The following is a 23901-nucleotide window of genomic DNA, read 5'->3' on the forward strand; positions in this document are numbered from 1 at the left end:
CCATCATTAGACTAGCTTTTAATTCCAGATTTATTAAATTCAAATTTCACCTTCTGCTGTGGTGGGATTCGAATCCATGTCCCCAGAGAAATACCCTGGGTCTCTGGGTTACTAGTCCAGCGACAATACCACTACACCACCGCCTCCTCAAAGTGATCATCCAATCTGTGTTTGGTCTTCCCAATATAGAATAGACCACTTTGTGAGCAGTGAATCAAATATACTAAATTGCAAGAAGTACAAGTAAATCATTGTATGGTATCATCCCATAAAACCCTGAATAGCCCAAAGGAAGAGACTTTAGTTGAAGAGTAAAGGTTACAATGTAAAGCAACATAATTGCCAGAATATTAAACACCAACCCAGCTACAAAGATTATTAACAATGGCAGATATTAAACCCCAACTGTCAGAATGAATATGGTTCAGTCCTGGATGTGATTCACAGCAGCAATAACAGCAGAATCCAACCCCTGCAGTCACTTGTGAACTTGCTGGAGTCTCAGCAGATTTGATGAATTAGGAAATCCCTTTGCACACAGGGAGCAGTTACAAGGTCTCTCCCCAGTGTGAACCCGCTGGCGTATAAGCAGCTTGGATGACTGAGTGAATCCCTTCCCACACACGGAGCGGGTGAATGGCCTCTCCCCAGTGTCAGTGCGCCGATGAATTTCCAGTCAGGATGGGTAATTGAATCCCTTCCCACAGTCCCCACATTTCCATGGTTTCTCCCCAGTCTGACTGCACTTGTGATTCAACAGGCCAGGTGATTGACTGAAGCCTTGTCCACACACAGAACACCTGTACGATTTCTCCATGCCGTGAAGGGGGCTTTTTGCAGGCCAATGATGTTCAGATCCTGATGAATCGAGTGACTCTGTCAGATCTTGATGTGATGTTTGGTTTGAGCTTCACTTCTGAAAATCCCACCCCTCTTCTAATAGCCTGTAAAATGAATTTGAAACAGGAAAAAGGGAGTGAGAGAACATCCACAAAAACACAAAGGGTGGTTGTGAAATTGAGCTGAATGAATCTGGTAACTTGTGGGACCAGAACAGAGAGTGGGCGAGGCTTCAGGTTCCCAGTGACCAGGAGAGAAAAATCATTGACTCATTGATTTTAGTCTGTGTTTGCTGACAACGCAACCACTAGGTGGCACAGTACTTGCACATGCGCAAATGTAGGCTCTTCAACTCGAACGTCAGTGTCTGCGATGTTCAGGCTGCTGCCAGGATTAAAGATGGTGCTGCTCAATTTACCACAGGAAATGCTTATGGCTATATCATTCTAGCAAACTAACCTTACATTAAGTTGGATGGAAGCCCAGTAATTTGCTACTATGTAGTTATAGGATACCAACTAATCCTCAGATCCATTTAATATTTCAATAATCCTATTAAATACAAAAGGAATTTTACGATTGAATTTCCATGTTCTGATACTTTTGGAAGATAGTGAATTGGCACCCCAATCGATGGAAAAGAAAATCGGGCAGAGTATAAAATGTGCTGCCAATTCGTTATTGTGATTCGTTTATATGACTGACCAGGACTGATTTCACACAAATGCAGCTACTCGTTCCTGCCCCACTGGCTGCTCGCTCTCCCACCTCGGCAACTCACTTTCTCCCCCTCCTCCCCTCTGGCCGCTCCACCGCCCCCACCACCAGGCGCTTGCTCGAGACCTCACTGCTCCCCCCCACTTCCCTGGCCGATTATTCCCTGCTCGTGCCACCCCGTTCTCGGTCGGTCGCTCCCTGCACCCCTTGCCGCTAGTTATAGGTGGCGCCGCTTCTCTCCTCTCGGCCACTCGCTCCCACGTTTGATCGTTCTCCACGCGCCACCCGAAGCAGCAAGGCGGGCCGCAAGGGTTGACAGGGCGACATAGGAGTGAGCGGCCGAGAGGAGGGAAGCGGTGCCGCCTTGAGCTAGCAGCTGGAGGGGGGGGGGGGGATGCGGGGAGCGAGCGGCTGGAGAGTGGGGTGGATGTTAACCGAGGAACAATCGGCCAGGGGAGTGGGGGGCAGCAAGGTCTGGAACGAGCGCCTGAGAGCAGGAAGCATCCAAGCCTTGAGAGAGTTGCCGACAAGTGGGGGGGGAGGGAGGGGAATAAGAGCTCCAGCCTCAAATTCTCCCATTCAGCCGCTTCCTCCAGCTGAGTGGGGGGCTGGATACCCGATGATGCTTTATCGCACATGCACGATCAGGCGCGGATACGCAATGACATTGGCGCTGCGCGATGACATCATCCCGCGCATGCACCACTTAGTCCTGGCAAGGTGTAGCTGTGGATATGGGCAGCTTGGCGCACGCTGATGATGTCAGCGGGCCGGTGCGTTTTCAGGAGTCACTTTGCTGATTTGATTCTCACTCTGCACACAGGGGCTGGAGAACTGAACCCAGACAGAGTAGAGGGAGGGAGAAAACTGGAAGTGGAGGAAAGAAATGGTACAGATGGTGCAATGGGTTTGCATTTCAGCACAGGGAGGAGGGAGAGTGTGTGTGGGACGGGGATTTACAGCTTTGGAGGAATGAGAGGAAAAGATGTTCCATGGGAACTAGAATTGCCTGTTCTGAATTTCAATCCTGGACTGACAGTGATGAATTTTGTAAACTCCTTTTATAGGGCATTAGGAGATGATTTACAGACATTGATTTTATTCTCACTCTGTCATCTTCATCTCATCTTTGGCCTCCTTGTCTCGAGAGACAATGGGTAAGCGCCTGGAGGTGGTCAGTGGTTTGTGCAGCAGCGCCCGGAGTGGCTATAAAGGCCAATTCTAGAGCGACAGACTCTTCCACAGGTGCTGCAGATAAAATTGGTTGTTGGGGCTGTTACACAGTTGGCTCTCCCCTTGCGCTATTGTCTTTTTTCCTGCCAATTGCTAAGTCTCTTCGACTCGCTATGCTTTAGCCCCGCCTTTATGGTTGCCCGCCAGCTCTGGCGAACGCTGGCAACTGACTCCCATGACTTGTAATAAATATCACAGGACTTCACGTCGCGTTTGCAGACGTCTTTAAAGCAGAGACAAGGACGGCCGGTGGGTGACGAGCTCGCTGTACAATGTGTCCTTGGGGATCCTGCCATCTTCCATGCGGCTCACATGGCCAAGCCATCTCAGGCGCCGCTGGCTTACTAGGGTGTATACGCTGGGGATGTTGGCCGACTTGAGGACTTCTGTGTTGGAGATACGATCCGGCCACCTGATGCCAAGGATTCTCCGGAGGCAGCGAAGATGGAATGAATTGAGACGTCGCTCTTGGCTGACGGACGGGGCGGTGGACGCGTAAGGCTGGGAGAGGAATTCACCGCAGAGAGGGGGGGAATGGCTCACTCTGTACACAGGAGGTTTCTCACCATCTCTCCTGAAGGTGCTGGGGTCACTATTTACATTCCAATGAATTGTAACAGATAAAATCAAACCAAACATCACATCAAGATCTGACAGTCGCTCAATTCATCAGGACCTAAACATCATCGGCCTTTGACAATGGAAGCAAAAAGCCTCGTTCACAGTGTGGAGAAACCGGACACGTGTTGTGTGTGTGGAGGCTTCAGCCGATCATCTGGCCTGCCGAATCACAAGCGCAGTCACACTGGGGGGAAACCGTGGAAATCTGGGGACTGCAGGAAGGAATTCAATTACCCGTCTGAACTGGGAACTCATCGGCGCAGTCACATTGTGGAGAGGCCGCTCACCTGCTCCGTGCGTGGGAAGGGATTTACTCAGTCATCCAGCACTCTAAGCACACCAGCGAGTTCACACTAGGAAGAGGTTGTTCACCTGCTCTGCGTGAGAAGGGATTCACTCAGTCATCCAAACAGCTGACACACCAGCGAGTTCACAAGTGACTGTCGGCGTTGGATTCTGCTGTTATTGATGTTAATCATATCCGGAACGGAACCATGTTCATTCTTCTATCTGAGATTTGTTTCTTCTGATGTTAACTCTTATAACCAGTGACCTCTGTAAATTTTCTTTGTTCTCGAAGGCCTGTTTATTTCAATATGTGGTACCTTTTAAACAATGAGCACACACACACTGTATCTTATAGGGGCCAACTTGTACCTGCCAGAGTGTCTCTCCTAGCCTGGTATCCAGCGAAAGTATCAGTGCAACACCCAGGATCATTAAACACAAAACCCAGTCTGTTCACCACTTTCAGTGACTGGACTAAGTGTGTGTCCCACCGCATCCCTCTCACCTTCGATGTGTGAATAGATCCCGAAAACCTGGTTTAAATATCAATTTAAATCCACTCAGCAAATGTATTGAACCAAAGACGAATTAAACAAGCCAAATAATTGGCAAAATACTCAGCGATGTGCTCTGATCTGGAATTCTCTGCCTGAAAGGAAGGTGGAAGCAGATTCAATAATAACTTTCCAAAGGGAATTGGATATATATTTAAAAAGGAAGAGTTTGCAGGGCTCTAGGGCAAGGCCAGGGGAGTGACACTAACTGGCAGCTCATTCAAAGCTGATCCCTGCCTGACAGTGAAAGCATTGGAGGGAGTGCAGAAAAGATTCACGAGAATGGTTCCAGGGATAAGGAACTTCAGTTATGAAGACGGACTGGAGAAGTTAGGACTGTTTTCCTTGGAGAAGAGAAGGCTGAGAGGTGATTTGATCGAGGTATTCAAAATCATAAGGGGTCTGGACAGAGTAGATAGAGAGAAACTGTTCCTACTTGTGAAAAGACCAAGAACGAGAGGGCACAGATTCAAAGTATTTGGGAAGAGAAGCAAACTTGACATGAGGGAAAACTTTTTCACACAGCGAGTGATTAATGTCTGGAATGCACTGCCTGGAGAGGGTGGTGGAGGCAGGTTCAATTGAAGCATTCAAAAGGGAATTAAACTGCCGTATGAAAAGGAAGAATGTGCAGGGTTATGGGAAGAAGGTAGGGGAATGGTACTATTGCTCATTCGGAGAGCCAGCGCAGACACGATGGGCTGAACGGCCTCCTTCTGTGCCGTAATAATTCTGCGGTTCAAATGTCACTCTATATTGACAGGATACAGTGATGTCCAACTCCCCGAAAATAAAGATCCAAACTCTCGAAGAAATCAGCTTGATTTCACACCATTTGCAGCAAGTTGGTGCTCAGTTCCCCCGTTCCCCGGGTACAAACACTGTGAGCTGCTGTACCCTCTAATTGTGGCCCTGAGGCCATGCTCCCTGTTTAAGGCACTGCCTCCACACGGTTAAATCCTCTGCTGTCCCTACACTCACTTCCCTGCTCCGCTTCTACCTCCCCATCTCTGAGCAATGGGCTCCTGCAACAAGAATTGAGCAAAAACACCGCAAGGCACACTCTGGGCATTTCACAGAACACCTCCGTTCAGTCTGCAAGCATGACCCTGAGTTTCCGGTAACTTGCCATTTTAATTCGCCGTCCCATTCCCACTCTGACCTCTCTGTACTTGGTCTCCTGCACAGTTCCAATGAAGCTCATTGGGAGCCCGAGGAACAGCAGCTCAACTTCCGATTTAAAAAAAAAAAAATTTGTTTCATGGGATGTGGGTGTCATTGGCCAGGCCAGCATTTATTGCCCACCCCTAATTGCCCTTGAGAAGGTGGTGGTGAGCTGCCTTCTTGAACCGCTGCAGTCCATGTGGGGTAGGTACACCCACAGTGCTGTTAGGAAGGGAGTTCCAGGATTTTGACCCAGTGACAGTGAAGGAACGGCGATATAGTTCCAAGTCAGGATGGTGAGAGGCTCGGAGGGGAACTTGCAGGTGGTGGTGTTCCCGTACATCTGCTGCCCTTGTCCGTCTAGGTGGTAGAGGTCGCGGGTTTGGGAGGCACTATTTAAGGAGCCTTGCTGCAGTGTATCTTGTAGATGGTACACACTGCTGCCACTGTGCGTCACTGGGGGACGGAGTGAATGTTTGTAGATGGGGTGCCAATCAAGCGGGCTGCTTTGTCCTGGATGGTGTCGAGCTTCTTGTATGTTTTTGGAGCTGCACTCATCCAGGCAAGTGCAGAGTATTCCATCACACTCCTGACTTGTGCCTTGTAGATGGTGGACAGGCTTTGGGGAATCAGGATGTGGGTTACTAGCCACAGGATTCCTAGCCTCTGACCTGCTCTTGTAGCCACAGTATTTATATGGCTACTCCAGTTCAGTTTCTGGTCAATGGTAACCCCCAGGATGTTAATAGTGGGGGATTCAGCGATCGTAATGTTGTTGAATGTCAAGGAGAGATGGTTAGATTCTCTCTTGTTGGAGATGGTCATTGCCTGGCACTTGTGTTACTTGCCACTTATCAGCCCAAGCCTGGATATTGTCCAGGTCTTGCTGCATTTCTACACGGACTGCTTCAGTATCTGAGGAGTCACGAATGGTGCTGAACATTGCGCAATCATCAGCGAACATCCCCACTTCTTACCTTATGATTGAAGGAAGGTCATTGCTGAAGTAGCTGAAGATGGTTGGACCTAGGACACTACCCTGAGGAACTCCTGCAGTGATGTCCTGGAGCTCAGATGATTGACCTCCAACAACCACAACCATCTTCCTTTGTGCTAAGTATGACTCCAGCCAGCGGAAGGTTTTCCCCCGGATTCCCATTGAATTCAGTTTTGCAAGGACTCCTTGATGCCATACTCGGTCAAATGCTGCCTCGATATCAAGGGCAATCACTCTCACCTCACCTGTTGAGTTCAGCTCCTTTGTCCATGTTTGAAACAGGCACTTTACAACCTTCTGGACTCAACATTGAGTTCAGCAGTTTCTACACCAAGAAAGTTGTTGGGATCTGGAACGCTCCACCTGAAACAGTGGTGGAACTAAAGGCCGGCTACTTGACCCGAACCCGATGTGTCAGGGTCAGGTCGGACTTCCAGGTCCGGCATTCAGGCTCGACGGTTCGGACACGCTCTATCACAACCTCAGGTAGGCGGCTCCACTTTTAATGTAATTTTTGGACTCGAAAGGTGGTTTGTTACAGTTATTTTAAGCTTGTGCAGATCAGCAATGTGAAAAACGGAAGGTAGGTTAACTGATGGTCGGGTCGGGTGGGTGAAAAAATGGAAGGACTCGGGCTGGGTCAGGCGCTGGGTCGGATGTGGTTCTGTCGGGCTCGGGTCGAGATTCATTTGCAGACCTGAGCCAGCCTTTAGGTGGAACCTGATTCGATCAGTCATTATAAAGGGGAGTTGAACAGGTATTTGAAAATGAGGAACTTACAGGCTTACAAACAACAAGTGGGTGTGTGGAACTAAGCACGACTGTTCTTTCAAAGAGCCAGCACAAGCACAAAGGGTTGAATGGCCTCCTTCTGTGCTGTAAGTTTCTATGAATCTAGGAGTTGGCCATTTAGCCCCTCGAGCCTGTTCCACCAGGCAATGAGATCATGGCTGATCTATGATCTAACTCTATAAACCCGACTTTGTCGCATATCCATTAATACCTTTGGTTAACAAAGATCTATCAATGTCAGATTTAAAATTAATATTGAACTCACATCAACTGCTGTTTGTGGAAGAGAGTTCCAAACTTCCACCACCCTTTGAGTAGAAGTGTTTCCTAACTTCACTCCTGAAAGGTCTGGCTCTAGGTTTTAGACAATGTCCCCGAGTCCTAGATTCCCTAACCAGTGGAAATAGTTTCTCTCCATCTACCCTATCAGTTCCAATTAATATCTTAAACATTTTGATCAGGTACCCCTTAAATCTTTGAAATTCCACAGAATACAACCCTCATAGTAAGGTGATGTATTCTGGCAGAAGGGATAGAGAGAAGTAATATATCCATAATTGTACAGTTCTAAAGAGTGTGCAGGGACAGAGGGACCTGGGATTCAGGTGCACAGATCTTTGAAGGTGGCAGGACATATTGAGAGTACTTCACAAAGCTTATGGGATAAAAGCAAAATACTGCAGATGCTGGAAATCTAAAATAAAAACAAAAAGTGCCAGAAATACTCAGCTGGTCTGGCAGCATCTGTGGCGAGAAAAGCAGAACTAACATTTCAGGTCTGTGAGTTCTGATGAAGGGTCACAGACCTGAAACTTTAACGCTGTTTCTCTCTCCACAGATGCTGCCAGACTAGCTGAGTATTTCCAGCACTTTTTGTTTTTACTGAAGCATATGGGATCTTGGGCTTCATAAATAGAAGCCTTCAGTATAAAAGCAGGGAAGTTATGCTGAACTGATATCAATCACTTTCAGCCACAGCTAGGGTCTTTGTGTATCTCGGTGCTTTTCCAGTCACACTATTAGAGTACTTCATCCAGTTCTGGCCACCACACTTTAGGAAGGATGTGAAGGTCCTTGAGGGTGCAGAGGAGATTTACCAGAATAGTTCTGCGAATGAGGGAATTTAGCTGCAAGGTTAGGTTGGAGAAGCTGAGGAAAGGAGGTGGAGGGGGAGATCTGATAGAGGTGTTCAACATTACAATAGGTTTCGATAAGGTAAACAAAGAAAACTATTCCCATTAGCTGATGGTACAAGGACTAGGGCACACAGATTTAAGGTTTTGGGTAAGAGAAATAGTAAGGGATGTGAGGGTGGTGCATGCAGAGACGGAGAATGATGTCAAAAGGAAATTGGATGGGCAATTGAGGGAAATAAACCTGCAGAGCTATGGGGACAGAACAGGGGAATAGGACTGACTGGATTGCTCTACAGAGCTGGCATGAAATCAAGGGACCAAACGGCCTCTTTCTGTGCCAGAATGCCTCCAAGACGCATTTGTGTAATCTCTCCTTGTAATTTAACCCTTGGAGTCCAGGTATCATTCAGGTAAATCTACGCTGCACTCCCTCCAAGGCCAATATATCCTTCCTAAGGTGTGATGCCCAAAGTTGAACACAATATTCCAGGTGTGGTTTAACCAGGGCTTTGTGTATCTCAGTGCTTTTCCAGTCACGCTGATACCTGAAATCTTTACCACAGACAGAACAGACAAACCTTTTTCCTTCCAAGTTCAAAGGCCGATGATATTCAGGTCCTGATGTGTTGAGTGACTCTGTTAGATCTTGATGTGATGCTTGGTTTGAGATTCCTTTCTGCAAAACCTCCCCTAAGCCCCTGTAAAAGGAGTTGACAAAAGTCATCACTGTTAGCGCAGAATAGAAATTCACAACATTCTCTCCTCCTGCTTCCTGGTCCAAGATGGCTGTGCATGCGCCCTGCTGCACATTTCCCCCTGGAAAGATGGTGGTAAGCCGAGGGACCTCCTCGTGGGACTGCTCCTGGACCTGGCAAAACTGGCCCTCAACAGGTCCAGGCATTAGGCATTCGAGTGGGTTGGCCAACCAGACTGCCTGCCTCTCTTCTGTGGCTATGTCTGTGCCCAGGTGTTGCTGCAGAGGGAACACGCGGTGTCCGCCAGTAAGCTTAGGCCCTTCCGCAACTGGTGAGCACCAGAGGGACTGCAGTGTATCACCACCACCAGAAATTACTTTTTATTTTGATTTATTTATATTTCCTTTGTAGTTTTTGTTGCAGCATGTTACTGGTGCACCTGCCTTTAAGTTACTGCTGCAACAAAAATGACTCACAAAAGTCAAAGACCAATTTCCACATCCAACACCCACCCCGATACAAACTGGCTCTTAATTGGCGCGTCTGTTTCTCGAGTGAGTTCTGAGAGCAATGCCTGTAATCAAACAAAAGCAAAACACTATGGATGCTGGAAATCTGAAATAAAAGGATAAAATGCTAGAAACACTCAGCAGGTCAGGAAACATTAACATTTCAGGTGCATTGATCCGCCAGAGCCTGCAGCCACGAACTCAGAGTGGGAGGAGTAGTAAAACTGAGGAGGGGCAATATAATCCAACACTCACAGCAACCTACAATCCACCGACATTACCGGGATAGGGAGACAGAGTTTAGAAACACTCAGCAACACGACTCCAGTAAAACATCCCAGGAGGAAAAGGGGGAGCAGTGTGTGTACCTGCCCTGATATCCCCCTCCCCAGGCCTGTCAGTCAAACCCCCCACTCCGCCCAGTCCACAGCTCAGCCTAGCAGCTTCCTGCACCTTGAGCCAGCCCTGCCCAGGTGTGGCCCAGTCCAAGGAGAGTCTTTGTGGAACCAGGGTCCCCTCCTACCCTGTGATGTGTCCTAAACGTTTCCCACCTCTCTCCCCTCCCCCAGGCCCCTTTATAACTGAGCTCAGTTTCTTTTAAAGTTTTGCCCTTTGACGTTACAATTGTTGCAGCGACCGAGAGTTTCTAATTGGGGGTGAAAGGCCGACACCGGGTGTTTCTGAAGCCACTCCGCCGACACACCAGCTCCATCTCTCCACAACCATCGCTCTTATTACGCATGCTCTAAACATTGTTCCGCAATGCGCCTGCGCCGTCGTCTCCGGAAGTTCCTGCCAGCGAGAAATTTGTTGTTAATTGACATCAGCTGTGCAACAATAGCACGAGGGGGCGGGACCGGCGGAGGAGAGACCCCGCCCACTCCTTGCCTCAGCCCCGCCGACACTCACTCGGATTGTCTGGAGGACCCACCACTCGCCTGGTCCTCCAGCCCCGACCCCGCTCTTCCTATTGGTCCGGCGCTAACGGTCAATCAGCCGGGAGGGCGGAATGTGTGAGCTGAGCATGCGCGGCCGGCTGGGCTGGGGCGGAGAGCGCGGATCCAGCGGGCGAGAGGGAGGCGGGTTAATAAAACCCAGATGATCAGAAGCTTCATCAGAGAGGTGGGTTTTAATCAGTGTCTGAATCAGGGAAGGTGAGGTAGAGAGGCGGAGAGGATTAGGGAGGGATTTCCAAAGGTTATGGCCTTGGCAGCTGAAGGCACGGCCACCAGTGGTGGAGCAATGAAAATCAGGGATGCTCAAGATGTCAGAATTAGATGATCCCTGATCTCTCGGAGGGTTGTAGGACTGGAGGAGATTATAGAGATAGTGAGGGGTGAGGGAATGGAGGGATTTGAAAACAAGGATGAGGATTTTAAAATTGAGGTGCTGCTTAACTGGGAGCCTGTGTAGGCCAGTGAGCACAGTGGTGATGGGTGAACAGGACTGGGTCCGAGTAAGGACACAGGCAGCAGAGTTTTGGATGATCTCAAGTTTACAGAGGGTAGAATGTGGGAGGCCGGCCAGGAGTGTGTTAGAATAGTCAAGTTGAGGGGCAACAAATACATGGATGTAAGTTTCAGAGGCTGATGAGCTGAGGCAGTGGCAAAGTCTGATGAAGTTACTGAGGTGGAAATAAGTGGTCTGAGTGATGGCACTGATATGTGTCGGGTCGCTCTTCCGGTTCCGGCATTCAGGCTCGGGTCGGGTCGGACACACTCTATCACCACCTCCGGTACGTGGCTCCAATCTTAATATACTTTTTAAACAACCTTTCAAGTCCAGTTACAGTTTTTGTCGCTAATCTGCACAAGCTTATAAAGTGAAAAACAGAAGCTAGGTGACTGAACATTGCGGTGGTAGAGTCGGGTAGGGCGTGGAAAAAAAATGAAAGGACTCTGGCCGGATCGGGCTCAGGTTGGATGTGGTTCTGTCGGGCTCGGGTCGGGTTTCATGTGGAGACCCGAGCAGGCCTGTAGTTGTACATGAATTCAGCGGCTTTCATGGTCACTTTATCCTAGTGCCGGCCCCATGAATTACCAGATTCATTCAGCTTCATTTCACAACCTGCCTTTGTGTTTTTGTAGGTTCTCTCACACTTTTTTTTTTCCTTTTGAAATCAATTTCACAGCATTTTAGAAGGGGAGGAATTGCAGCCGTGAAATGCAAAGCAGATGTCCGATCGGGATCCGAAAGAGTCGCCCAATTTATCGTCACCTGAATATCACCGGATTTTTAACATGAAAGGAAAAAGCACCGATCGCCGTGAGGAGAAATTGTACACGTGTTCTGTGTGTGGTCGAAGTTTCAGCCGATCATCTGGCCTGTCAAAACACAAGTGCAGTAACACTGGGAAGAAACCATGTAAATATGGGGACTGTGGAAAGAGATTGAATTATCCAGTTGAGCTGGAAACCCATCCATACAGTCACACCATGGAGAAGCCATTCATATGCTCTGAGTGTGGGAAGGGATTCACTCGGTCATCCAGCCTTCTAACACACCAGCGAGCTCACACTGGGGAGAGGCCATTTACGCCGTTCACCTGCTCTGAGTGTGGGAAGGGATTCACTCAGTCATCCAGCCTTCTAACACACCAGCGAGTTCACACTGGTGAGAGGCCGTTCACCTGCTCAGAGTGTGGGAAAGGATTCACTCAGTCATCCAGCCTTCTAAATCACCAGCGAGTTCACACTGGGGAGAGGCCGTTCACCTGCTCAGACTGTGGGAAGGGTTTCACTCAGTTATCCCACCTTCTGACACACCAGCGAGTTCACACTGGGGAGAGGCCATTTACCTGCTCCGAGTGTGGGAAGGGATTCACTCAGTCATCCGCCCTGCTGACACACCAGCGAGTTCACACTGGGGAGAGGCCGTTCAGCTGCTCAGAGTGTGGAATGGGATTCACTACTCCATCTCAGCGGCTGAAACACCAGCGAGTTCACACTGGGGAGAGGCCGTTCACCTGCTCAGAGTGTGGGAAGGGATTCACTACTTCATCCGACCTGCTGACACACCAGCGAGTTCACACTGGGGAGAGGCCATTCACCTGCTCAGAGTGTGGGAAGGGATTCACTCAGTCGTCCCAGCTGCTGAGACATCAGCGAGTTCATACCGAGGAGAGGCCGTTCACCTGCTCTGAGTGCGGGAAGCGATTCACTCAGTCATCCCACTTACTGACACACCAGCGAGTGCATACTGGGGAAAGGCCATTCACCTGCTCAGAGTGTGGGAAGGGATTCACTCAGTCATCCCACCTGCTGACACACCAGCGAGTTCACACTGGGGAGAGGCCGTTCACCTGCTCCGAGTGTGGGAAGAGATTCACTCAGTCATCCACCCTTCTGACACACCAGCGAGTTCACAAGTAACTCAGGAATGAGAAATATCCGCCACATAGCAGATTTCCAACATTCTGTTTTGGAAATCCACCATTGCCTTCTCCCTTTCCAACCTTAACTGAAAGTCTGGCCTTAGAAATATAAATTGGAACTGAAAATTCAACACAAAGCTGCTCATAGATCTTTTTACCTGTTTTTAAGTCGTCTTTTTCTATCATCTTCCACCTGGTGGAAATGAACTTTAACCAGGAAAGCAATTGGGTGGAACTGCATACTCCTTCACAACTTCAATGTGTCAGTTTTCTGTAAATGGCCAAAAAGGAGGTGTGTGGAAACACAGACCAATTCCCAATGTTTGTTTTTGCCTTCATGGGATATCTTAGCAGAGACCACCTGAGAACTGACACAGCTCATTTGACATGGTTTAAAATTAATGGTGCAGGATCAGTAGCTGGCAAGTCGCTGGTCTGCAGCAAAAACATTGGTCTGTCAATAGGAATTTGAAACTTGCCCCCATTTACACAGCAGTGTGTGTCTGAAGTAATTTCTGAAAACCCTGCACAAACTGGTTACTGTCTGTGAATATCCTGCAGTGAGCATGAACTGTATAAACTGAATATGTCCTGTACTTTGCAGCAACTGAAGTGATCTGGAATTTCCACTTATCAGTTTGCTCAGGTGTATGGCTGAATTCCATTCATTGTTCATCTCCACTTTCATTGTCTACTGCCACAGTCACACTGTAAACCTTGAGTCAGTGTGGAGCTGTCTTTTGCACCACAGTGATGCAAGACAAGGAGTATAACTCTGGCCATCTTTCTTCAATGTGTGGTTAGGCATTGCTTTAGATTATGTGGAAAAGGCTGTCCTGCACCACAAGTGCTGTGCATCGGCTACAGTGCAACTATCCTGTGAGCTCTCTGCACTCACTATAAATTCTGAGGCTGATGGCACAATACTCTGTACATGTATGAATATGTATATACAGAGTGCTGCCTTTCTCCAAGCCAACACAATAGTTATGATTTTCAGCTCACCTTGCTGTTAAATGCAGCTGCCACTGTACCAATTGATGCAGTAGAACAGGAGCCAGAAGTGTTCTTCACTGTTGGGATATACAGCTGTCCATTTACACACGCTTTGCCTTTGTCCCAGGACAGCTTTGTTATTTAATCTCTCCTGTCCTTTCAAACACCTTCCCCTTTGTTCTCTCCCCGCCCTCCCCTTCACTTCCTTAAAATCTAGTTCTTTTCTAACCTTTGCCAATTCTGATGGAAGGTCACAGACCTGAAATGTTACCTTTGCTTCTCTCTCTACAGACGCTGCTGAGTATTTCCATCGCTTTTTTGTTTTTTTTGTTTCAGATTTCCAGCATCTGCAGTATTTTTCTTTTATTACAACTGTCCATTGGACCTGCTGCATTGTCACAGGGCCATTACCAAACCTTTGAGCCTGATTTGGGGATGATGCAACAGAACCTCAAACTTGTTACTGTAGAGCTCGTTGTCGGCTGTCCCTCGATTCGAGGATGACGTCTACTCAAGGTCACGAGTTTCTGCCATGGGTCTTCGGGTCACTGATCAGGCTGATTCTTGACCCACAGATCTTTGGGCACGTGGGGCAGGACGTCCCACCAGGTAGTGGGACCCGGAGTGCAGGATTTACTTCCTAGTGGTACAACACTAGTCTCATTACTTTTCCACTGTCACCAGCAAGATCTGGTACAATTTTTACAGTTGAAGAAGGAAAAACACATTTTTAATTAGTTTTCATTAAGATTGTAATGAGATTTGCACTGCAAACAAGATTATTTTAGTTTCAGCATCTTTATAATGTGATTAATTATTTTAAATTATAAAATCTTCCATGAGTCATGATATTTAAAAACAAGCCTTCCATCTATAGAGGCACCACATTTGCAAATGTTAATAAGGTTATTTTCCTGTTTTGTTCTTGGAGGTAAATAATAGTCTGAAAGAAAATTGGGTCGGGAGTATCACATGCTCCTAACAGAATGTATGTGATATTCCTGTCCATTTAAGTTAATGGACAGCAAATTGGACAGGCTGTATAACTGGTATACAATCCTCCCTACCTGGTTTTACTTTCTGCTTCATTCAGGTAATTATGTCATAACACAAAATAAGAAAAATGACCCCACTTATGTTCAAGTTTCTGGATTGTCAATGTCTTGTAAATGTTTACTTTTTATTAATTTATATACCTACTGATTTGTGCACATCACTTACCAAGGTACCAGAATGTGCCATCTGGTATGTTTATATTTGTTGCTTTCCATTAAAGTTAACACATCTTCACAGAACACCTTTTACATGAACAAGCTATAAATAGACAGAAGCAGGACATTGAGATCATGAAACTCTGTAAAACCAATTATCAGCTGTCAGGTAAGTCTCATGAAATTGTATTCTGAGTACAGAGCAATTTTATTCATTACAGATGCAAAATTGTACAAAATTACCATTACTCAACTAGTTTGTTTCAATAACAGTGCTATAATTACATGATTCTTTCTCAAAAAAAGATAATTGGACTTATTTTGTCTTTGGCCACTAATTTTCAGTCCTTTTGGTCTTTGGCCACTCTCACCCCTGTATTTGTTACTTGTTTTTGTGAAATACTCTCCCTATTAGTGCTCAACTGCTGGATAACTCTGATTACATTTCTATGTGTTTATACATGTCTATAAAGTGTCTGTGTGCCCAGATTTAACTAAGTTGTGATTTGTAACCAATAAATGATGTTTTGGGCATGACTTGTATTCTGGTATCTTGGTGATTGGTCAAGAAAGATTTAATTCACTCACTCAGCAGCTTGAGAGGAACCAGACTGAGGTTTAATGAACATAAGAAATAGGAGCTGGAGGAGGCCATTTGGCCCTTCGAGCCTGTTCTGCCATTCACCAAGATCATGGCTGATCTTCTACCTCAACTCCACCTTCCCGCACTATCCCCATATCCCTTAATTCCCTCAGTACCCAAGAATCTATCAATCTCTGTCTTAAATATACTCAACGACTGAGCTTCCACAGCTCCCTGGGGTAGACAATTCCAAAGATTCACAACCCTTTCAGTGAAGAAATTTCTCCTCATTTCAGTCCTAAATGGCCGACCCTTTATCCTGAGACTGTGACCCAGTGTTCTAGATTCCCCAGACAGGGGAAACATTTTCTCAGCATCTACCCTGTCAAGTCCCTTAAGAATTTATTATGTTTCAGTCAGATCACCTCTCATTCTTCTGAACTCCAGGGAATATAGGTCTAGTCTACTCAATCTCTCCTCATAGGAGGATATGGATCATAGTGGGGTTGCTGTAGCAGAGTGGTTATGTTACTGAACTAGTAATCCTGGATAAATGATGCAGAGACACAAATTCAAATCCCACTACGGAAGTTTAGGATTTAAACTCAATTAATTAAATAAATCTGGCATTTAAAAAGCTAGTATGAGTAATGGTGACCATGAAACTACCAGATTGTCCTAAAAACCCACCTGGTTCACTAATTTCCTTTAGGGAAGGAAATCTGCCGTCCTTACCCGATCTGGCCTATATGTGACTCCAGACCCACAGAAATGTGGTTGACTGAACTGCTCTATGAAACAGCCTTGCAAGTCACTCAGTTATATTCAAGGAGGTGACTCACCACCACCTTCTCAAACGCAATTAGGGATGAGCAATAAATGATGGCCTTTCCAGCAACACCCACATTCTGTGAATAAATAGAACAATTGCCTCATCCCAGGAACCAGACTAGTGAACCTTGGTTGCATTCTCCCAAGAGCACATATGTCCCTCCTTAGGTAAAGAGACCAAAACTGCACACAGTACAGCAGGTGGACCTCACCAATGTTGTGTACAATTGTAGTGAGATTCCTTTACTCTGATACTCCAATCTCTTTGTAGCAAAAGCTAACATACCATTTGTCTCCCTAATTGCTTGCTAAATGTAGAATATGCTTGAATATTTAGTTCCCAGTCTTAGTCACCCTCTAGCCACATTTCCGTAATGGCAATTAGATCATGCCCATTTACCTCTATTTGTGCCTTTAAATCATCTGCCTTGTTGCTATTGTTGTGTGCATGTCTTCTTGACATTATTCTGCATGCTAAGCCTAGTTGATGCTTGCCTTTGTTTTGCCTGCATTCTAATATCACTTGCTACTTTTCTCCCTCCTGTTCCCAGCTTTACTTCCTTCCAATTTGAGCTACCCCTCAGGTTCCCATCCCCCTGACAAGCTCGTTTAAACCCTCCCCTGCAGCACTAGCAAATCTCCCTGTAAGATGTTAGTTCCAGTCCTATTAAAGTGCAACCCGTCCATCTTGTACAGGTCCCACCTGCCCCAGAATCATAGAATCATTGAAAGTGTAAGGCATCATGTCTGTGCCGGATGAAAAATGATCCACCTATTCTAATCCTGCCTTCCAGCGTTTGGTCCGTAGCCCTGCAGATTACGGCACTTGAAGTGCATATCCAGACTCCTTTTGAACGAGTTGAGGGTCTTTGCCTGGACTACCTTTTCAGGCAGTGAGTTCCAGACCATCACCACCCTCTGGGTGAAAAGATTTTTCCTCATCTCCCCTCTAATTTTTCTACTAATCACCTTAAATCTATGCCTCCTCGTCACTGACCTCTCTGCTCAGGTGAATAGACCCTTCACCTCCATTCTATCCAGGCCCCTCAATTTTGTACATTTCAATCCGATCTCCCCTCAGCCTTCTCTGTTCCAAGGAGAACAACCCCAGCCTATCCAATCTTTCCTCATAGCTGCATTTTTCCTCGTAAATCTCCTTTGTATCCTCTCTCGTGCAATTACATCCTTTCTGTAATGAGGTGACCAGAACTGCACACAGTACTCAAGTTGTGGCCTAACCATTGATTTATACAGTTCCAGCATAACCTCCCTGCTCTTATATTCTATACCTCGGCTAATAAAGGAAAGGATTACATGTGCCTTCTTAACCACCTTATCAACCTGTCCTGCTACCTTCAGGGGTCTGTGGACATTCACTCCAAGGTCCCTCACTTCCTCTACACTTCTCAGTATTTGCCCATTAATTGTGTATTCCTTTGCCTTGTTTAACCTCCCCAAGTGGGACCTTACACCAACCTTACACTTCTCAAAGTTGAATTCCATTTGCCAACTTTCTGCCCATCTGACCAGATCATCAATATCTTCCAGCAGCCTACAGCTATCCTCCTCGCTATCTACCACACAGCCAATCTTTGTGTCGTCTGAAAGTGTCTTGATCATGCCCCCTACATTTACGTCCAAATCATTAATATACACCACAAAAAGCAGGGCACCCAGTACTGAGCCCTGCAGAACACCACTGGAAACAGCCCTCCAGTCACTAAAACAGCTGTCAACAATTACCCTTTGTTTCCTGCCACTGAGACAATTTTGTATCCACCTTGCTGCATTTCCCTGGATCCCATGGAATTTTATTTTTTTTAACAAGTCTGCCATGTGGGACCTTGTCAAAAGCCTTGCTAAAATCCATGTAGACCACATCAACTGCACTACCCTCATCTATCTTCCTTGTTACTTCTTCAAAGAATTCAATCAAGTTGGTCAAACAAGATCTTCCCTTAACAAATCCGTGCTGATTTGTTTAACCTGTGCCTTTCTAAGTGAAAGTTTATCCTGTCTCAGAATAGATTCCAATAATTTGTCCACTACTGAGGTTAGACTGACTGGCCTGTAATTATTCAGTCTATCCTTCGCTCCCTTTTTAAACAGAGTTAAAATGTTAGCAATTCTTCAATCCTCCGGCACCACACCTGTAGCCAGTGAGGACTCACAAATGATGGTCGGATCCTTTGCTATTTCCTCTCTTGCTTCTTTTAACAGCCTGGGGTACATTTCATCTGGCCCTGGTGATTTATCAACTTTTAAAGATGCTAATCCCATTAATACTTCCTCTCTCCCTCTGTTTATCACATCTAATAGATTGTTTTTGTTTAGAGATACAGCACTGAAACAGGCCCTTCGGCCCACCGAGTCTGTGCCGACCATCAACCACCCATTTATACTAATCCTACACTAATTCCATATTCCTACCACATCCCCACCTGTCCCTATATTTCCCTACCACCTACCAATACTCGGGGCAATTGCTAATGGCCAATTTACCTATCAACCTGCAAGTCTTCATACTCTTCCTCCTTAACTACAATATCTGCTTCGTCCCCCTCTTTTGTGAAGACAGACGCAAAGTATTCATGAAGAACCATCGCAATATCTTCTGCTCCGACATATAGGTTACCTTTTTGGTCTTTTATGGACCCTACTCTCTCCTTACTTGTCCTCTTCCTCTTAATGTATTATTAAAACATTTTTGAGTTCACCTTGATTTTGCTTGCCAATATTCTTTCATGCCCTCTCTTTGCTTTCCGAATTTCCTTTTTGATTTCACCCCTCCACTTTCTATACTCCTCGCAGCTTTCTGTCGTATGGAGTTCTCTGTGTCAGACATAAGCTTTCCTTTTCTGCCTTATCTTACCCTGTAGGCTCCTTGACATCCATGGGACTCTAGATTTGGCCATCTCACCCTTTTTCTTTGTGGGAACATGTTTACCCTGAACACCTTTGAATCTCCCCTTTGAATGCCTCCCACTGTTCTGACACTGAGTTACCTTCAAGTAGTTTTTTCCAGTCCACTTTTGCCAACTCACTCCTCAGTTTAGTAAAATTGGCTTCTCCCCAATTGAGAACTCTAACTCCTGTTCTCTCTCTGTCCTTTTACATAATTATGTTAAAACTGACTGAATTATGATCACTACCACCAAAATGCTCTCCCACTGCCACTCCTTCCACCTGCCCATCTTCATTTCCTAAAACTAAGTCTAAAACGCACCCTCTCTTGTTGGACTTGCTACATACAGTGCAAAAAAGTTCTCCTGAATGCACCTCAAGAATTCTGCTCCCTCAATTCCTTTCTCCCTAAAATTATCCCAGTTAATATTGGGTAGTTAAAATCCCCTACCAAGACTGTCTATTATTCTTGCACTTCTCAGAGATTTGCCTACATATCTGCTCTTCTATCTCCCTCTGACTGTTTGGGGGTCTATAGTACACTCCCAGCAGTGTGATTGCCCCTTTTTTGTTCCTTAGCTCAATCCATATGGTCTCATTTGATGAACCTTCCAACATATCATCGCTCCTCACAGCTGTAATAGTTTCCTTGACCAAAATTGCCACTCCCCCTCCTTTCTTATCCCCCTCTCTATCGCTTCTGAAAATCCTGTAACCAGGAACGTTGAGCTGCCATTCCTGTCCCTCCTCAAGTCATGTCTCTGTAATAGCTATGATATCATACTGCCACTGTCTATCTGTGCCCTCAGCTCATCTGCTTTATTTGCTATACTCCTTGCATTGAAATGGACACCCTTGAGCACTGCCAAACTTTTAAAAAAAAAATTCTCTCTAACCCTTGTTTCCTCTGTCTTCCAGACTCATACATTAATTTTCCACCTTCCATATTAAATTCTGATTTTTGTCCCAGCTGAGTCTACCCTCAGGTCCCCATTCCCACTGCCAAACTAGTTTAAACCCTCCCCAACAGCACTAGAAAAATGTCCCGCAAGGAACTCAGTCCCAGCTCTATTCAGGTGCAGCCCTTCCAGCCTGTACAGGTCCCATCGTCCCCAGAGCCAGTCCTAATGTCCCAGGAGCCTAAAGCCCTCCCTCCTGCACCATCTTTCCAGCCACACATTCACCTCTTTTATTGTTCTCTTTCTATAATCTCTTGCGCGTGGCACAGGGAGTAATCCGGAGATTACTACTTTTGAGGTCCTACTTGCTCATTTCTTACCTAGCTCCCTGAATTCTGACTGCAAGACCACATCCCTCTTTCTACCTATGTCGTTGGTTCCAATGTGGACCACGACTGCTGGCTGTTCACCCTCCCCCTTCAGGATGCTCTGCAGCCACAGAGTGACATCCTTAACCCTGGCACCAGTGAGGCAACAACCATCCTGGATTTACATCTGCTGCCACAGAAATGCCTGCCTGTTCCCCTGACTATTGAATCACCTATCACTATGGATCTTCCAGTCGTCCCTGTACCCCACTGTGCAGCTGAGCCACCCGTGGTGCCATGGACTTGTCTCTGGCTCACTCCCCAGTTGAAGCATCACTTTCCTCAGTATTCAGAACTGAATACCTGTTGGAGAGTGAGATGCACTCAGGGGTCTCCTGCGCTACATGCCTGATTCTTTTCAACTCTCTGGTGGTCACCCATTCCCTCTGTCCTTGCATGCTCTTAAGCTGTGGGGTGACCACATCTATAAACATGCTATCAATGTAGCTGTCATCCTCATGAATGCACCGCAGTGTTGCCAGCTGCCTCTCAAGTTCCAAAACCTGGAGCTCAAGCTGCTTCAATTGGCGCTACTTCCTGCACAAATGGTTCTCCAAGATACGGGAAGCATCCTGAAGCTCCCACATCGCACAGGAGGTACACTCCTGAGGTTGAAGCAACCCTGCCATTCCATTATTTATTAGTTGACCCTTTGCCACTGCTTAAAAAAAAACTTACCTATACTACAGCTTAGAATTATTAATAAAACCTAACTTGTACTGATAAATCCTACTAAAAATCAGTACATTTCACTCGTTAAAATAAACCTTAATCAAAAAAAACCAGCTACTTGTTCCTAATTATTAAGCTATTTACACACACACACCCTAAAAGTAGTGTACTAACCCAGCTATTTAGAGTTATTCCCTAAAGCAGTTACTCACCAACCAATCACCTTGCGGCTTTCCTGTGACATCACTGCTCACTTTGTTTTCAAACTCCAGTGCGCCTGGACTCCTCTCCGTGGCTCTCCCGGAAGGTAAGAACTGGTACCAATGCCTCAGAAATCTGATGCCCTCCCTCCTACACCAGTCCTCCAGCCACATGTTCACTCGATCAATCCTTTTTTTAAAAATTTGTTCATGGGATGTGGGTGACGCTGGCTAGGCCAGAATTTATTGGCCATCCCTCTAATTGCCCTTGAGAGGGTGGTGGTGAGCTGCCTTCTTGAACCGCTGCAGTCCATGTGAGGTAGGTACACCCACAGTGCTGTTGGGAAGGGAGTTCCAGGATTTTGACTCAGCGACCTATTCCTATGCCCACTAGCATGTGGCACAGGGAATCCTGAGATTACTGCTTTTGAGGTCCTGCTGTTTAATTTCTTTCCTAACTCCCTAAAATCTGCTTTCAGGGCCTCATCCCACTTCCTACCTATGCCATTGGTACCAGTGTGGACGACGACCTCTGGCTGTTCAGCCTTGCCCAGAAGGATGTCCTGCAGCTGGTCAATGACATCCTTGATCCTGGCACAAGTGAGCCAACATACTATCCTAGAGCCACGTTTACTGCCGCAGAAACGCCTGTCTGATCCCCTAACAAATGAATCCCCTATCACTACTGCTCTTCCACCCTTCTTCCTCCCCTCCTGTGCAACTGACCCATCAGTGGTGCCACGGACTTTGCTCTGGCTGCACTCCCCTGAGGAACCATCGCCCTCACCAGTATCCAAAATAGAAAGCTGATTAGCAAGCCAGTTAGACTTGGGACTCCTGCACTGTCTGCCTGGTTCTCCTAGATTGCCTGGTGGTCACCCATTCCTTCTCTGTCTGCATGCTCCTAACCTGCGGTTGACCGCCTCCCTAAACATGCTATCCACGTAGTCCTCTGCCTCACGGATGCACAACAGTGACTCCAGAGACCGCTTGAGTTCCAAAACCTGGAGCTCAAGCTTCTGCAACCGATGACACTTCCTGCAGATGTGTTTGTCTGGGACAAATGGTGCGTCCATGACTTCCCACATACCGCAGGATGTACATTCCACTTGGCCGAGCTGCCCTGCCATAATGTAACTTTAAAAACTATTTATGACAATTAGAAATAAAATAACTTATCAGTTACTCACCAATCAGCTTCGTCCCCTGTACCGAAGAAAAAGGCAGCGACTGGAGGCTGGAAAAAGATAGAAAAGGAAAGAAAGGGACCCTTCCCTCACTGAATTCTCTCACACACCAACTCCCACTTTGCACTTGGTGCAAACAAATTTATTTTCTCTCTTAATTTATAGTTCCCCTCCTTACCGAACTCCCTCACTTACCAAACTCCCTACTTCACACTCTGTGCCCTCCAACAGTATTCAGTCCCCAGCATTAATCCACCGGTGGGCCCTGTAAACCCCTGCATTGGAAGAATGTGCAGAGTTACGGGGAGAAGGGGGAGGAATGGCATTAGGCGAATTTCTTATTCGGAGAGCCGGTGTGGAAATGATGGGCCGAATGGCCTCCTTCTGTGCTGTAACAATTCTGTGATCTGAACATCCACGTAAATCTCCTTTGTACCCTCTCCAATGAAATCACATCATTCCTATAGTGCGGGAACCAGAACTGCACGCAGTACTCCAGCTGTGACTGAACTAGTATTTTATACCATTTCAGCATAACCTCCCCTGCTCTTGTATCCTGTGCCTAGGCTAATAAAGGTAATTATCCCATATACCTCCTTGACCATCTTATCAACCTGCCAGCCACCTTCAGGGATCTGGACATGCACACCAAGGTCCCTCTGCTCCTCTATATTTCACAGTATCCTACCATTTATTGTGTATTCCCCAGCCTTGTTAAATGTCTCCAAATGCATTATCTCACACTTCCCCGGATTGAATTCCATTTGCCACTGTTCTGCCCAATGACTAGTTCATTGATATCTTCCTGCAGTCTACAGCTTTCTTCCTCATTATTAACCACACAGTCAATTTTTGTATCATCGGCAAACTTCTTAATCATACCCATTATAGTCCAAATCATTGATATATACCACAAATAGCAAGGTACTGAGTACTGATCCCTGCAGAATCCCACTGAAAACAGTCTCTAGTCACACAAACACCCATCAACCATTACCTTTTGCTTCCTAACTTGTCACTTTGCATTGGATCCCATGGGCTTTTACTTTTGTGACCAGTCTGCCATGTGGG

General features: G+C 46.5%; 1 protein-coding gene across 3 annotated transcripts in view; it reads left to right on the forward strand.

Annotated features, from left to right (window-relative positions):
- LOC137349183 (zinc finger protein 256-like) overlaps nt 1–15645 on the forward strand; it is a 37352-nt gene extending 21707 nt beyond the window's left edge. Inside the window, exons 1-2 of one of the 3 annotated variants that reach the window (XM_068014600.1) lie at nt 10585–10668; nt 11678–15645. In XM_068014600.1, the coding sequence (XP_067870701.1) occupies nt 11721–12917 (1197 nt within the window). In that variant the 5' untranslated portion in view covers nt 10585–10668; nt 11678–11720 and the 3' untranslated portion in view covers nt 12918–15645. Of the gene's footprint in view, nt 1–10584; nt 10669–11011; nt 11282–11677 lie in introns of those variants that run through there. The other 2 variants (XM_068014599.1, XM_068014601.1) reach the window with 2 other exon arrangements.
- Nucleotides 15646–23901: the final 8256 nt, after the last annotated feature.

This window comes from Heterodontus francisci, chromosome 34, assembly GCF_036365525.1.
Source record: "Heterodontus francisci isolate sHetFra1 chromosome 34, sHetFra1.hap1, whole genome shotgun sequence".
NCBI lineage: Eukaryota > Metazoa > Chordata > Chondrichthyes > Heterodontiformes > Heterodontidae > Heterodontus > Heterodontus francisci.